The following is a 15,160-nucleotide window of genomic DNA, read 5'->3' as shown; positions in this document are numbered from 1 at the left end:
TTAAGTCAAGCTTCAAATCTCTCGCCGTTCCGCATAGCATCTTCAGGCTAGGGCTCAATGTATTACAAGAAACATCATCCCACGTGTGATGTAGCCTCCCAATCAAATCGAAAGACCGCATGTATTCGTCACCTGAGCGTATTGCATTGCTCAACGATCTCAACTTTTAACGGGTAAGAAGTGCTAGTAGCTTGAATAAGTCGATCTCCAAAGCAGTCGTCCCTCACGTCTATGTTCTCGCTCTTCTTTGCGAAACCATCATACTAGTCCTGCAGACTGCAGAGGGCTAAAGTCACCGTCCTACATGTACGTCTATGGCAATATGAAATTTCAAGCACCTCCCGGGATGTACGATACGTCAGTAGCCACCCAAAAACGAACCACCGCCGGATTCAGCTATTGTAATGAGATTCAGCAAGAAATATTCGTAGTCCCAGTTACCATCCCTGATTGATCGCCACCTCAGTGACCTTCTATAAGACACAGACCAATCCTCCGGTACAATCGGGTCAGCTCCATCCAGGAGCTATGGGAACCACTGTTCAAATAATATGAGCGCAATGTTTTTTAGCTGCTTTGCGAGTCCAACGAACAAATGGAGTTATAAATTGTGACACGGATTAAGATGCGTGCACATTTTCAACTAACCGCATTAACCACCTTATTGCATGCACTCCTATTTTGCAGGGAAATTCCACGCCTTAACAACACGTCTCTCAATTCACCTTGCAATTGATCTCCAGCTGCGTACAAAATAGCTAATCCAGTGGAATACAATCCGGATAATTTTAAGCAGCGAATCGAACTGTGACAGGCTGTGCCTGATATGGGATCCGGAGCTGCAAGGACCGTGCGTCCGGATCCACCAAAGGAACCATCGAGGGCACACAAAACATAGTCCGTGTTCCCGGGACAACTCGCATATTTTACTTTCCTCCTCAGTTAGATAATTAACAGTATTTGGCCATGTTGAGCTGTATAGTTTCGCAGTGAGCCCGTCACATGAACGCGCTAAAGAGCTTCTCTATCAGGGCTCTTCCTAGGCCGTAGCAGCCTATCGGTACGATATCAAGGGGACTACATTATCCTACCGCATTCGTTACGGTAATTCATACCGCGACGCAGCCTCCAGGTAATAAAAGTTACCTATACAGTTAGACAAAGCTATCGTGAAATAGACCCTATACTAAGAATTGTGCGGAGGGGCTCCTAGTAAGCGTTATATTGCCGGCTTTACTACTAAAATCCTCCTTACCTAAGGGGTTAACCTTCCTTTCAAATTTCTATAATTCTAGACTAAGAACGAGAATGGTACTACGAATAGTAGGAGCGCAACCGGGCCTGTCTTTAGTCCACCTTCCCCTATCCCGGGGCTAGGGCCGTAAGTAATTATCCGACTTCCCGTACTCGTCTACTCATCGTACCCGTTAAAGCTCGGACTTTTTTAATAGCTAGAGGCTAAAGATAGAGTACCGTTTAATATCCCGAGACGGGTAATAGTAGGCGTAGGTATTAGCTAAGAGGTGTCACGACCTGGGTTGCATCGCATTGGTAGAGACCTCGATTAGGTGCTATCGACGAAGATTCTACTCTAAGGAGCGAAGGAAAGAAGATGACAACTTAGGTTTGAGGGAGCGCGACTAAGTCGTCCACGCTTGACGGGGCTCCTACAGGGGTTATGATTGGCTTCCCATCTGGCACTGCCACGGCAGGTGTTCCAGCTGTAAGTCACCTGGTTGTAGTGAGTCTGCGAGGGTTGACCTTCACAAGAGATACTTTTATAAGAAGGTCTAGGAGGCTCTAGGGGTAGAGTTCCCTCATAACCTTAAAAATAAGTTACTAAGATACTCTAGACCTTCGCTTCTAGTATAGAGCGAAGAGGCTAGGGGGGTTAAGGTATTTCGTAGGTTATATATAGTAGGGTTATTTTAATAATATCATTTGCGGGCTGTTGGAAGGACCGAGGGAACGATTACGGGCCGCTATCGCACCACGGCCACTATACTCTCGCAGAGACCTCGCAACGGCAACAGGAGAACCAGTAGTTAGTGGGACTATTGTAAGGTGGCTGCTAGGGACGGGTCGGACAGCTTCAAGGCCCAGATAGCATGGATCTTCTCAGGGGGGACTTTGTTGGTAGGTTGAGAACCAACGTAGTATGGTAGTGAACGCAACGCAGTCGCCAATAGGGCGAACCGACGACGCAGCGTATGTATTTAGCCCAGCCATTAGGGCACGGTTTGACATACGGGAGTACTAGTAGAGGTACCGGGGGCTTCGAGCCTACGGCGTATTTAATAATAATAATAATATCTAGGGTCTATAAAGAGTTTTCTATTTTTAAGTCTAGTTTTGTAGGCTAAGGCTCTAATACACTAACTGGGAATATATTATATAAGCGGGAGTACTTATCTAGAAGCACTAACCGGTATACGGACGAGCTGATTTTACCGAATATCCTAATTATTGAATTGGAGCCAGAGAGGGGAGGTTTTTGAGATTCATCGATAACTTCATCGAACAGCGTTAAATCATCAAACAGATTACGGCAATCGATTCTTCATAGGCGCTTACATCGGACAGTGACCTCGCATCGCTTGCGAATCGAGGGCGCAAAACCATGGAGACGCCGATGGTAATTGACGGGGGACGGGCGGGACTTCAACAAAGTTTTCACCACCCCCAAGCGAACGAAAGCGCCCACGCGCCGAGCGTGGAGCGTAGTGGCGGCGAAAACGCAACGAAGAAGCAAATCGACAGCGAACGGGCGAGCGTCGAACAGAAGATTATCGACTTAGTACCTCCCGAGAAGATCGAGGTTATAGGAGGCTTAATGGAACGCTGGCTGGAGCTAAAGCTAGCCGGCAAGGCGCTGGAACAGGGCGAAGACCGATCCGCTACACCAGCCGACGTACTAGCAGCGATCCGAGCACTTACCGAGGGGATTACGACTACAGTACAAAAGACGATACAAGACACCGTGAAAAGCGTAGCTATGCCTACGACCAGATCCTGGGCCTCAGTCGCCTCGGGAACGGCCCAAGGGAGGGAACCCGTCGGAGCTCCGGTGTGGCAGCAACGGGTCGTTGTACCCCAGCGAAGGGAAAGAGAAATAGTGATCCGAGGGACGGAAGACCCCAGTATGAAGAACAGGACGGCGGCTGAAGTCGTCAAAGCAGTGAATAAGGCACGCGGTAGCACCGACGCCGTAGCGGCCCGCAGGCTGCGTTGTTACACGCTAAGGTGGTCAAAGATTTGTGAGGTTGTAAAAGCATGACATTCTATCTAGTCCTATGGAGCACGAAGGTTGGACTTAGTCCCGAAGGGCTAAGTCACGTGGTAACCTTGGTGGTCTTGGCAAAGCCCACCAAGGTTGCCTAACATAATTCGTCACTGTGAGACTACATCTAACATAGTCTAATGATCCCTTAGTAATCCCTAGCTAGGCTTACTCTTAGATTAATAATCCTCAGGCAAGTCTCCTCTCTAAGCTTAGTAATCTTTATTAAGCTATTACGTAACCTCTGTGCCCTAGTTCTAGAATATAGTTCTTCCTCTCCTTAGTAGGGTTTAATATAGGTGTGCTGCCCGTCCTGTCACGTTGGTTAGGCTGTTAGAACCAACGGTTCGTAACAATGACCTATCTTAAACCTAAGCAGAGTGATAGTTAGTTTACCTAGGATAAAAAGCTGAGAAAATTACTAGAAATTGTCCCTTGTTATATATTATGCCCAACTATCCAGTGCGCTGAAACACGCAAAAGAACACTACTCAAGCAGTACTCTTAATAAGGGCGGAACAGTCATGAACTTTGGAAGGAAGTCAAGCTGATTTTGCGAATTGAGGGGTTTCATCTCCAACACTAAGTACATTGTGTACGGAGGTCATCCAAGGATCTGTACCAAGCCTAGTTGCTCGATATCTAGGAGACCAGGCTAGCCAGCCCTTCTGCCCTCTGTCGACGAGGCAAGTCTAATCTACCATCATTTACAACTTAAGTAGAGACTGACATCATCCGGAACTGAACCCATCCAATCTTGTACCTTTCCCACCGTGAAGCAAAACTCCAACCACCAGCTATAGAGCCGGTGTAATAAAGTCATACTAAGATCCGGGACTTTGTCCATTGAACAATAACCCTCTCGCCTGCGCAAAATCGAAACTCCCATTCACCGGAAGCGACGCAGCGAGCAACGGTATCCTCTTTTGATTTTCGCCATCTGAATCTACCAGTAACCGGTCCTTGTCATCACCATCGGCTCTCCTGGGGGTAGGATCGTGTCGCACCATCGCTGCAAGCTCACTCTCATCCCCGAAGGCGTCAGCTACGCTAGGGTATTCATTATTGGGCGGCGCTGGAGGTCGACTTGCCTCTAGGTCGTCTGGCTCTTCAGCTACATCATTGCCTCCTCTCGCCGCCTTCTTTTTCAAGTACTTCTTTACTAACGACGACGGCAGGTTCTCCTGGGGTTCCCAGGTTGGATTCTGATGCGCCGGCCAATTGCCCTCCCATCTCACCCTGAACCAACGCTGAAGTTCTCCATCGATGTCAATGACCCTGTCACTCTCGAGCCGCTTGACTTCCCATGCCGCATCCTCTTCGTCTAGAGGTGGTTGGAATCCTTCATGCTTCTTCTTTTTCCTGGACGATGATGTGGCCAGCATCTGTATGTTGGATAGGGTGGATACCTGGGTCGTCATATTTGGAAGTCTTCCCAAATTTCGAGGTTGTGACTGGGATTGGGATGGTGAAGGCCATGTTGTGGAGCCGCAGCCTGCAGGGACAAATCCACTCGAGGATAGGCTAGTCTGGACAAGACGCCTTGGTCGAGAGGCAGATGGTTGCGCTCCTCTGAACATGGAGGTTGGGGAATGGCGGCTGTCTAGCGTTAATTTTGGGGAGATGTGCATTTTTGTGACCTGCGACGAAAGTGAATGCCGCGGAGTGGCGGTGGGTATGTCAGCTGCATTATCAGCCTGTACTAAAACTGTGGCCTCGCGATACAGCTGGTCAAAAATGGCAGCATCTGCATTTGTGTCCTGTTCCCCACTTCCGTCCTCGCCCGCATCGTCCTCCTCAACCTCATCATCAACGTCATCCGTGTCATTAGCAATGTTCTCGTCAAGCCTAAGCGACTTCTGTGGCGTGGAAAGTGATGGGCCTGAGATATTGACCAGGGATAGCGGCGCTGCATTCTCACCCAGAGGCCCCAGGATGACTCCCGCTGCAGCTGGCTTAATTGGGCGCCCTCGTTTTTTGCCCGGGCCAGTAGGCGTGAGGGGTACTTGATTGTTTACCTTCCTGGTCTCCTCGATCTTCCTGTCCAATAATTGCTGTTCCTCCTTCTCTAGCGACAGCTTGTACTCAAAATCCTCCAAGGTCCGAGATGAGACATAGCTGGTGATGTGAGTGGCAGGAATGGCAACCGACGCAGCGGGCAAATCGGTCCAACGCACAATGTAGTGCATCTGTAGCTTCTCTTCATTGTCAGACAGCGGAACAACTTCCTTGTCCGTGATGTAAGCTGTCGAGTCATTCTGGAGGGCGATTTTGAGCGGGGCGAGCGGGGGACCAGAGCCGCGGGTGTAGGTAGGTGGTCTCGCGATGATAGGAATCTCTATTCGCCACCGCTTGGGCTTGTGGACGCGTGACTTGTTCATAGCGGTATCCTGGTGTCTTTCCGCGCCGGGTTCTGCTGCCAGAAGTTCAAAGGAGGACACAGCGTCGGCAAGTTTAGTTGGGCGCAATCAGTCCACACCGGTGCGCAAGGGGACTGTAACGGTGACGTAAATGCGCAATTGGGGACAAGTCGCAGTTGCGATTGCTGTGGCTAAGGGCGGTTGCGCGATCTAATATGAAGACTAAGAATGGTGATAGGACGCGACGGTGCGATTGCGGAGGGGTTGGAGGTAGCTTGCTGTGTCCTGGGACTGCAGATGTTGAAGGCTGCGCGAGTAACGACCTGCCTGAACAACGTGAGCTTGAACTCGTCGATGGGCTACCCAAGCTGCGTCAAATTTGACTTGGTATTTCACGTTGCCTACATAACGAGGAGCCAATGCGTGAAGTTGGCGCCGACAATCAACACCACTGGCAGGCAGGTCACTTCCAGTGCCTTACATCCGAGGACTTGTTGAGGGACTAAAGTGGAGGCAGCCGCGACAGTGCAATGATGACCGTAGACACAAGTTGAGGCACACATGTAGAAGGTTGGCAAATAATTGAGATATCCAACTGGACGTATTACCATGGACTGCGATGCAGTAAGATAGTGAGTGTACTTAGGTACATAGCAGCTACAGGCAAAATGCGACCCATGCGCTCATTACCAAATGGTGGAGCCAATGGAACCGTGAGCTGGAAAGTGGCCCGGGCGATGATGAACTGGGCTACGAGGCTCGCGGGGCTAGGACGAGGTCCAGTTGATCTCGGGAAGCTCTAAACTTTTCAACGATTTAGTTGGACGGTATGAGACCACTACCACCAACGATCGTCCCGCGACACACAAACTGTCGACTCCGCTTTCCAACCAATGCGTAACTGATTTCCACGACTCGGACAACGGCCCTCGAGTAAAAGGATGTTGACGTTGACAACAAACATAGCGCGCTTCGGCGTTCTAGGTGCACGCGGCTTGCAACTACAATCCGCCCTGACTGCCAGAGGGGCATCGATTACTTGTCTGGCACAACACCAATATGCACCAAAAGCTGCGAAGAACATATGCACCCAGACACGCCCAGCTGCGGCCGGGCCTGTAAGCCTAAAATGTCATTCCGTGATGCGCCGGTGGGCATCCACCACGGTCACAGCACCCAACGCCGCTGCTGAGCCGAATCTCGACTGGAACACCTTCTTCAAGTTGCGCAAGACAAGACGACGCTTTCAGCTTGTATGCAGCCTCGGCACTATGGCCATAGGTGGATCCATGGCTGGTCTCATTCTGGTCAATATGGACTTGGAGTACTTGGGCAAGATCCCATTAGACCCCTTTATAACACTGGGTCTGATGACGATGAGCTGTGCTGCTCTTGGCTGGCTAGCCGGACCAAGTCTGGGTTCCGTTATCTTCTATTCTGTGCAGAAGGGCGTCAAGAAACCAATGGCTGTCAAGGAGGCAGAGTTCTTCGCAAGGATCAAGAAGAACCGAGTTGACCCGAGTGTCAGCTCAGTTGGCAATCCTGGTAAGTCTATGGAGGCAACCACAGCTCGGATGCAACCTAACCACCATGTCTTACAGTGCCGGATTACTATGGTGAGAAGATATCGAGTGTTTCTGGGTACAGGCAATGGTTGAAGGATCAGAGAGCATTCCGGAAGAAGCGAACAAGCTTTCTGTAGGTGAGATGGTGCAGTTATGGATACGGACACGTTACCGGGGATCAAACCACCGTTGAGTAAGGATAAACATCACGTACGGATAAAGCATGCCTATGAAGACCTCGTATTTGGGCATAGTACGATAAGCGTTCATGGAAAAAAGGCACTTGGCACACTCAGGCTCGTGGATAGGGCCTCTCCCAGCACATTGTATCAACAGCTTACTCCAAGTGGGCGGGGGTGTAATAATTGGTGAACTCCTCTCACCAGCAGAACGTCCTCTTCCATTTCATGTGAAAGGTATTGTCTTGTCTACCTCTTGTTTCCATGCTCTCATCCCCCCCTTGATGTCACCTATAAAACGCTGGCCAGCCCGATCTAAGCCCATTTCCTTGAGCTTCTGTGTCGTCAGCTGCGAGTCGTTGCCGACTCTGCAGACAATGTATATAGGAGCAGAAGGCGAGAGAGTGGCCGGCAGCCAATCTGGGTGGCTTTCGTCGGCAGGCGTGCCTCGCATTTGGAAAGTCGAGAACGGTACGTTGACAGCTCCAGGTATGCTTGCTATTTCGAAGTGTGGTCGCTCACGGACATCCAGCAGCAAGTGGTCCATGTCAGGGTTCTCTCTCACAAGCTTATGGTAATCCAATGCGGATACTCGCTCCTCGGGCTTGAGAATATTGATGGGTGCTGCCACGCCGCAAAACTGCACGTAGTCAAGAGAGCCTGACTTCAGCTCCTCTAACGTTAGGGTGGAGGAAGCCGAACAGGCGAAGCAGTCTGGTCTACGGCCTCGCATTCTGATAGACCTGAAACTTGTAGACCCAGAAGCTGAGAAGAGCAGCAGGCTCGGCGTACATGGCCCCCACTGCGGTGTGTCCATACCAGCAGCAATGACTTTAATTGCCTCGAGCGCTTGTAGTACGCCCATGACGCCAACGACGGGACCCAGAATCCCACCCTCGCCGCAGCTGGTGACACTATCAGGCGGTGGAGGCTTCGGAAATACACATCTGTAACAGGGCCCACCTTCAGGTTTGCCTCGAGGTGCCGGGAAGTTGTTCAAGACAATCAGCTGACCGTCCGTCTTCAAGGCAGAGGCCGAAACGAGGGGCTTCTGTAGCAGGACACATATATCCGAGATGAGGTATCGTGACGTCGGGTTATCTGTGCAATCCAGTACAATTCCATACTTAGACACAATGTCCTCTGCGTTTTGAGGCGTGAGATGTGTTCCATGCCGGATATAGCATACCTCTGGATTCAGCCCCTGACAGTATTGGACCAAACTGTCCGTCTTCTTCATGTTGATTCTTGCCGTGCTGTGAGCAATCTGGCGATGGAGATTAGATTCCTCGACAGTATCCCCATCTACAATCCCCAGGGTGCCAATACCCGCCCCGGAGAGGTATGCCGCGGCTGGGCATCCCAGGCCTCCGGCACCAATGATGAGAACAGCAGCAGATTTCAGGCGGAGCTGGCCAGCAATGCCAATACTGGGTAAGATAAGCTGGCGGCCATAACGTGCATACTCGTGCTCTTTGAGGGTCCACTTCCAAGAGGGCGTTGCTGGGTCCGTGGTGGACTTATCTTCATCTTGAGGCAGTCTGTCTGATGAGCAAAAGGATTGTGGTGTGTGCTCTGTAGACTCAAGATATTTGAGCTTTTCCCGCAATGTTTGCAGCTCTCCCTCTGCGTTTGCGATCCTTTGTCGCAACAGCTCTGCTTGCTGCGCGTTGCCCAATGTGACACACATAATTAAGAATCGAATGTCTAGAAGTGGTTGCGGATGAGGAGAGTCCAAGTCTGTTCAGTTTGCTAACTACTTTAGAGACTGGGGCCCTTCATAGCTTTATCGGGTCATCACACTCTGCCTGTGAAGCTATAGAGTATAATGCACCAAACGAAGGTTTACCCCACAGGTACAGATACTCCACTGATATTTCTTTACAAACGGCCGCCACCTATCGTAATATGTAGGGTCATAAATTGGACGAATTCGAATCACACTGACCACGCGATTGAGCACTTGGCTAGCTTGACCTGCGATTTTAGTCATTTGAAGAAGTCAGCGTCAAAAATGGTATGTGTACACAGCAGCCTTTTCTCTATGTGTATTCCACAAATTAACCAAACATGGCAGGCACCGGTTGCACCCTCCAAACGACGCTCACTGCACACCAAGCTCGCATCAAAATATGAAGCTCAACCCTATGCATCACGTAGAGCTCTGCGACCCGATGTCGTCGAAGTATCCGACTTGTTCATTAATTCGAAAAAGGACAAGCGACTCATCAAGCACTCGTCCTTCGTCTCGCGGATCGAGAAGACGAATAAGAAACCCCTCAAACGCCGCCGACCATACAAGAAACTCGTTACCGATCTTCATTCTCTCAAGAAAGCCCTGCCTGATCTCTTGGCCGACGGAGAGACTGAGGAGGGACTGAAGCAGTTGAAGGAGGGTAAAGTGCGCCTTAAGAGCCTTAGTAGCAGGAAGGGTGCCCTGAAGAAGAAAGAGAAGGTTGTCAAGGGCGAGGTAGAAAGGTTTCAGGGCAGCCTGGCACGTCTTAATGCTGTGGGCGCCGCTTACCAAGGGATTGCGCCAAGTATAGACATCGAAAAGCCAGGAGGGGATAATGGAGCAGAAGGCGGAGAGGCTCAGTCACAGAATCCAAATCCAACGGGCTCTCGGTGGGCTGCGTTGAGAGGATTTATATCTGCGACCATGGAGCAAAATCCTGCCTTTATAGGAACGAGAGACGATGGGAAGCGAAGAGAAAAACACAGAATGGAAGTTGCTTGAAAGTTTACAAGCCGCTTCCGATTGACCACACTCCTCGAGGCCAAGAGAGCATGTTCTTAGGCATTAGATGACTTCCTATCATAAGAACAAGCTGTGTATTAGATGCACATGCTTGGTTAGGATCTGCATTGTGGTGGCACATGAATGCCAGGCTCTAGCACAGATCCCTACTACAAATGTTCTGTTGAACTTTGAAGCCCAGAGTTGGCAAAAGACATACTCCGACTCAGTGTTTGATGTGTAAATGTGTAAGCTGCAATCAATATACGAGCTAAGTGGATAGTACAAGAAGTTGAAGACGAGCTTGTTAAGTCCTTTGAAGCTAGTCGCCCATTTCTGTAAAAACAGCTGCGAAATGCCTGCCCGCTTAATGCGACATATTGTAAATGTATGTAGAGGCCAGTGTTTCAAAAGATTACGTTGCCTGGATTATGATCGTGTCAGGGTCTTAGAAATTACTTATCCAGCCATTTGGGTTGCCATTGAGTGATCAAGATCTTCGTACAAGTGGATTCGGAGTGCCTGAAGCCAAGAGTTGCCATGCCCAATGAAGAGGCACCGTTGGAATGCAACTTGTGTAGAGTGACGTATATATCCTCTAGGTTCATCGACGTTGGGGTTGCGGTATTGCCGTCCCACTTTCTGATCCCACTTTTTGCACCGAAAGATGAATCTGGCCCCCCGTCCAACAAGCCAAACTTTGTCCCAAGAGAACTAAGCGGCTCAGCCGCATATTTGTCACCAATTTCGTCCGCGTTGCCGGAGTAAGAGGCGTTCCGAGAGCCGGGCAAAATGCAGAGGCCAAGAGATGCTAGTGGGCAGCAGGCTGCCTCGAGCTACGAGAGCCCACTTACCCACCCGAGCGCGTGGAGGAAGCAAAAATAGTGCTAGGGTTTCAAGGTTTTATGGTCATTTGGTAGTACATAGAAAGAGCTCGGCTGATCAGTTCAGCGCCGCATCCTCAGTGTCTCTCCCCGCAATTTTTTTACTTTGCCACTTAAGCATCGTCCGTCTTGTCCAAACATACATTGAAGGTATCAATAACTCATTGTTTATTCACCATTGCATCGGCACTGGTTGACATCAACTTTGCCACAGAGCGCTTCAGACTCATCAAGGAGCCTCCAACGAGTTCAAACGTCCCCGTCACAGGGGCTCCTTTGGCGACGCCAATCGGCTACCCCAAGCTCCCTGAGCTGCCACGAGTCACCCTGCAATCGGCTGAGGCCAGGCACATAACTTCGACAGACCTTGATCGAAGGGGTTGCCGAGGACCCCGCGATTACCACTGCTACTCTACCGACCTTCCCTTTGGGACATCGCCGACAAAGACAGGATATCTTAAGAGACAAATTGCGCATCTTTGCCACTGGAAAAGAGCGATTTCATCCCATCGCATCCATTTTGGACTCCGGTTTCGTCGCATTTTGGGCTCATCGATAGACCGCGGTGACTGCCTGTACGCTGCTGACTGTATGACCATCGCGCCCGTGTAGGAGTGAACCCAGTGGACAGAACGATTTGTTGGACAAGATTCCAGACCGAGGCGTTGCCTAGGCTTGCTCAACTGCCATCATGCCGTTCCGCGATAGGATTGCTCGTCGGTTCAATGACAGTGTAAGCACCCGCAAGAACTCCAAGAAGTATGCCAGGTTCAGAGGCCGACGGCGCTCATGCAATGATTGGCAGCTATCGCCTTCTCCTTCACCTAACCAACCATACCTTTCTTGTAAGTCCATCGTCCTTTCATTGATCCTCACTTCTCATACGCAAAGTACACCAGACTGACTGAGGGATACACCAGATCACGATGTTCTCTGTACGCTAAGATATCTACGAGTGCTCCCTCGCCCACCCCACGCCAGCACTAACCAACTGCCACAGTGACATATGACGACGTCCGTTCCCTCAAAAATGACTGGTTAACTGATAATGTACGCAGTCTCATCTTACTTCGCACGACGTAGGCTGGCTAACTTGATGTAAATACAGAACATTGCCTTTTGGGAGGAGTTCCTGGAGCACGAAGTCCTCACCAAATATCCACAAGCCCACATTGTTCTCCTCCGACCTTCGATGACTTTTCTCTTGATGAAAAACAAAGACACCGAGGGTGTACGAGCAGCGTTGCCTGACTTCCGAACCATCACCCACATCTTCCTCCCCATCAACGACAACCGCAACGTCAGCCTTGCTGAAGGCGGTAGCCACTGGTCCTTATTACTTGTGAGCATCATTGACGGTGTCGCTTTCCATTATGATTCCTTGGAAGGCGCAAATAATGACGAGGCGTGGGAGGCGTCAAAAAGGTTGGCCAGTGTACTGGGCAAACCACTGCGGTTTCACTACCTTCCCGAATGCCCCCAGCAAGAGAATGGGAGCGACTGCGGGGTTTTTGTGTGTATCATCATGCGCCACCTGCTTGTTAAGCGCCTTCTCGCAGTAAACGCAGGTGAGAAGATATCAATGAGCATGGCACACAAGGCTATTGATAGTTATGGTGCCCGGAAGGAAATGCTCAAGATCATTGAGAGTTTGCGTAAGGAAGGAGAAAGGCGGAGGTTGACCCCGAGCAGTACGCCGCCGCGAATCGAGTAGAGCTCTGTAGCGATGCACTTTGCTCGATGTTTTGCTTATAATGATACTGTCAGTACCTCGTCGTACGAGTTGCGGCAAATTTGGACACGCGAGATTCATCGCACGAACGCAGATTTCCTAGGCATGATCAGCTGCATTATGCCATTGCGGGGAAAGAAAAAGTCGACGACGAATGGTCCATGCCGGTATACAACTTATTACAGAACCACTGTTTTCATCAGTCATTTTGGCGCTGCGGGAAGTTTTCAACACGGATAAAGGTGACGCCATACTCGGTTATTCAGGGGCAACTACATAAGGTTAGGAAAGGGAGAACAGGAGTTCGGATTCGAAGCGTTAGTGATACATGTTTTGCGTCACAATGATGTATTGATGGATGTCTTGTTTGCGTAATAAGTTGACTAAATGTGGCCTAGTCCTTAGATTCCCGGAGGCTAGACTTATTGCGCTTTATATTATGCTCGTAACGTTGTTATGCATTTGCCTATGTCCTAAGCTATCTACTTACGTACACCCCTATCTTGTAGGGATATTATTATTATTATTATTATTATTAAATACGCCGTAGGCTCGAAGCCCCCGGTACCTCTACTAGTACTCCCGTATGTCAAACCGTGCCCTAATGGCTGGACTAAATACATACGCTGCGTCGTCGGTTCGCCCTATTGGCGACTGCGTTGCGTTCACTACCATACTACGTTGGTTCTCAACCTACCAACAAAGTCCCCCCTGAGAAGATCCATGCTATCTGGGCCTTGAAGCTGTCCGACCCGTCCCTAGCAGCCACCTTACAATAGTCCCACTAACTACTGGTTCTCCTGTTGCCGTTGCGAGGTCTCTGCGAGAGTATAGTGGTCGTGGTGCGATAGCGGCCCGTAATCGTTCCCTCGGTCCTTCCAACAGCCCGCAAAAGAGGATTACGTGCTCTGCCGTCTCAGGGGCGTCGCCACAGCGGCATAGCGGCGAGTACACGCCAAAAGCCCCTGTCTTGAATAAGAAGGCTGCTAGTCCTATTTTTTCCGTCCCGATCTGGCACAGCGTAGACGCCTCCAGTCGGTTCAGGCCGAAATACTTGCCCCCTTTCGGTATCTGCATCGAAGGGCCCTCCGGTTCCTCAGCGATGGCGCGTCGCTGGCGATCGTGATGCTCTGCTCCGGTGAGCCATCTCTTCCTCCAGTGGCCGGAGTAAAAATAATAATAAAATTGAGAGCCTTCTTACTCCGATCAGAATGATAAGAGTACCTTAGTAGGTACTAACCTTCCTATTCCTAGAGTATTATTCCTCCTTCCCGTATTAGGTCTGATACAGGCCTACTATCGGGCCTATTAGGTTTTTTAGGTCGTTAGAACCAACGATTCGTAACACCTTTAAGGAAGACTTAGAGACCTTTAATCCTATGAAGGTTCAGAGTAACCCTAGATAGCTTTCAAAGCCTCAACCCGAGAGACAAGCAGGCTCTCTTATCTTCTCTATCCTAGAGGTAGAGAGAGACCACTGCCTTTGGGACTTAGTCCTATTATCATTATCACTAATATAACCCTCTTGCCTGTATTACTAATAGAATTATAATAGGGTCCTATTAAAGCCCCGGAAGGACAGTCTAGTATTAGTAGTTAATTCGCTCGTTAGTAGCATTATTTCGAGACGTTGGCTTCTTTCCTAGTAGGCGGCGAAAAAGCCGGGAATTACTCGTATATCTAGTATAAGACTTAACATATTGTCTGCTATTGTTACAGTACGCTTGCGAAAATAATATGTACTAACTAACGCGAATAAATTCAAGAAATAGTTTAAATACGAGGGAAGGATCTATAAATGAACAACGAAGATAGAGCCTGTGGTATCTGAGGTTTTTAGATGAAGAAAAGGCCAGATTTATATGAAGGCTAAAAAAGGATATTTTTTTCCTTTTCTCTGATAGTCACTTCTAGTTTGAGGCGGGGTTTTGTAGCCCTATACTTGGCCGTACCTTCCCATTTAGGCCATCTCTCTGAAATTTAGCAAGGGGTTTAATTAAGGGCACGTTTAGGGCGATAATCTATTAGGAGGAGGTATTAGGACCTAGGTGTGACGCGTAACAGGGATGGAGGGTAGTGAAACAGGAATTGCTTAAATGTCTAGTAGCACACTTGCTGAGTTTAGTTCAGTGCATGATGATTGACTAGCAGTTGGTAAATATGTTAAAAGAAGCATAAGACGTATAATTACAGCCTAGTAATATATCTATAGGAAATATGTGACGCACTAAGTAGTCCTATCCGGGCTCGAAATGAGCCAACGACTTAAAGAAGTGTAGAGGGATCCAGTTTCAACATTAATCAATCGGGTCAATCTATGACTGCTAAATATGGCTAACGCACTTACAATCAAGCATGTATTTGTCGTAAATCCTCGTCTCATAATGCGCCTCATATATACAACATGTCGGTCCCTGGCTTAT

At 49.3% G+C, this 15,160-nt stretch overlaps 6 protein-coding genes across 6 annotated transcripts; 4 read left to right on the top strand and 2 right to left on the bottom strand.

Moving 5' to 3' along the window:
- Positions 1-4,104: 4,104 nt before the first annotated feature.
- Positions 4,105-5,661, bottom strand: BCR38DRAFT_486751 (uncharacterized protein; the record flags this gene model as incomplete). The annotated part of the gene is made up of 1 exon (XM_040864068.1): positions 4,105-5,661. The coding sequence occupies one exon, from the start codon at positions 5,659-5,661 to the stop codon at positions 4,105-4,107; it is 1,557 nt and encodes a 518-aa protein (XP_040714317.1).
- Positions 5,662-6,782: 1,121 nt separating this feature from the next.
- Positions 6,783-7,342, top strand: BCR38DRAFT_346489 (mitochondrial import protein Pam17; the record flags this gene model as incomplete). Its single annotated transcript, XM_040856260.1, has 2 exons — positions 6,783-7,185; positions 7,242-7,342. 2 exons carry the CDS (start codon positions 6,783-6,785, stop codon positions 7,340-7,342), a joined length of 504 nt encoding a protein of 167 aa, XP_040714316.1.
- Positions 7,343-7,610: 268 nt separating this feature from the next.
- BCR38DRAFT_346801 (ThiF family protein) lies at positions 7,611-9,074 on the bottom strand (the record flags this gene model as incomplete). The annotated part of the gene is made up of 1 exon (XM_040856277.1): positions 7,611-9,074. The coding sequence occupies one exon, from the start codon at positions 9,072-9,074 to the stop codon at positions 7,611-7,613; it is 1,464 nt and encodes a 487-aa protein (XP_040714315.1).
- A 324-nt stretch (positions 9,075-9,398) lies between these two features.
- Positions 9,399-10,121, top strand: BCR38DRAFT_410886 (ribosome biogenesis protein SLX9-domain-containing protein; the record flags this gene model as incomplete). Its single annotated transcript, XM_040858522.1, has 2 exons — positions 9,399-9,401; positions 9,462-10,121. The coding sequence occupies 2 exons, from the start codon at positions 9,399-9,401 to the stop codon at positions 10,119-10,121; spliced, it is 663 nt and encodes a 220-aa protein (XP_040714314.1).
- Positions 10,122-10,525: 404 nt separating this feature from the next.
- BCR38DRAFT_240771 (uncharacterized protein) lies at positions 10,526-12,012 on the top strand. Its single transcript, XM_040854385.1, has 3 exons — positions 10,526-11,155; positions 11,220-11,738; positions 12,006-12,012. The coding sequence occupies exons 1-2, from the start codon at positions 10,930-10,932 to the stop codon at positions 11,615-11,617; spliced, it is 624 nt and encodes a 207-aa protein (XP_040714313.1). The 5' UTR covers positions 10,526-10,929; the 3' UTR covers positions 11,618-11,738; positions 12,006-12,012.
- On the top strand, positions 11,697-12,719 carry BCR38DRAFT_458971 (Ulp1 protease family protein; the record flags this gene model as incomplete). Its single annotated transcript, XM_040862232.1, has 3 exons — positions 11,697-11,850; positions 12,006-12,055; positions 12,114-12,719. 3 exons carry the CDS (start codon positions 11,697-11,699, stop codon positions 12,717-12,719), a joined length of 810 nt encoding a protein of 269 aa, XP_040714312.1.
- Between the last annotated feature and the right edge of the window lie 2,441 nt (positions 12,720-15,160).

The sequence above is a fragment of the Pseudomassariella vexata genome (assembly GCF_002105095.1).
Source record: "Pseudomassariella vexata strain CBS 129021 chromosome Unknown BCR38scaffold_9, whole genome shotgun sequence".
In the NCBI taxonomy this organism is placed as follows: domain Eukaryota; kingdom Fungi; phylum Ascomycota; class Sordariomycetes; order Amphisphaeriales; family Pseudomassariaceae; genus Pseudomassariella; species Pseudomassariella vexata.
This window is presented reverse-complemented; position numbering and strand designations above follow the sequence as displayed.

Excerpts from the sequence above, each read along its gene's own strand:
- BCR38DRAFT_240771 (XM_040854385.1), top strand. The coding sequence starts at position 10,930 with ATGCTAGTGGGCAGCAGGCTGCCTCGAGCTACGAGAGCCCACTTACCC. Across the intron at positions 11,156-11,219 it reads TGTCCAAACATACATTGAAG|AGCGCTTCAGACTCATCAAG; the intron begins GTATCAATAACT and ends ACTTTGCCACAG.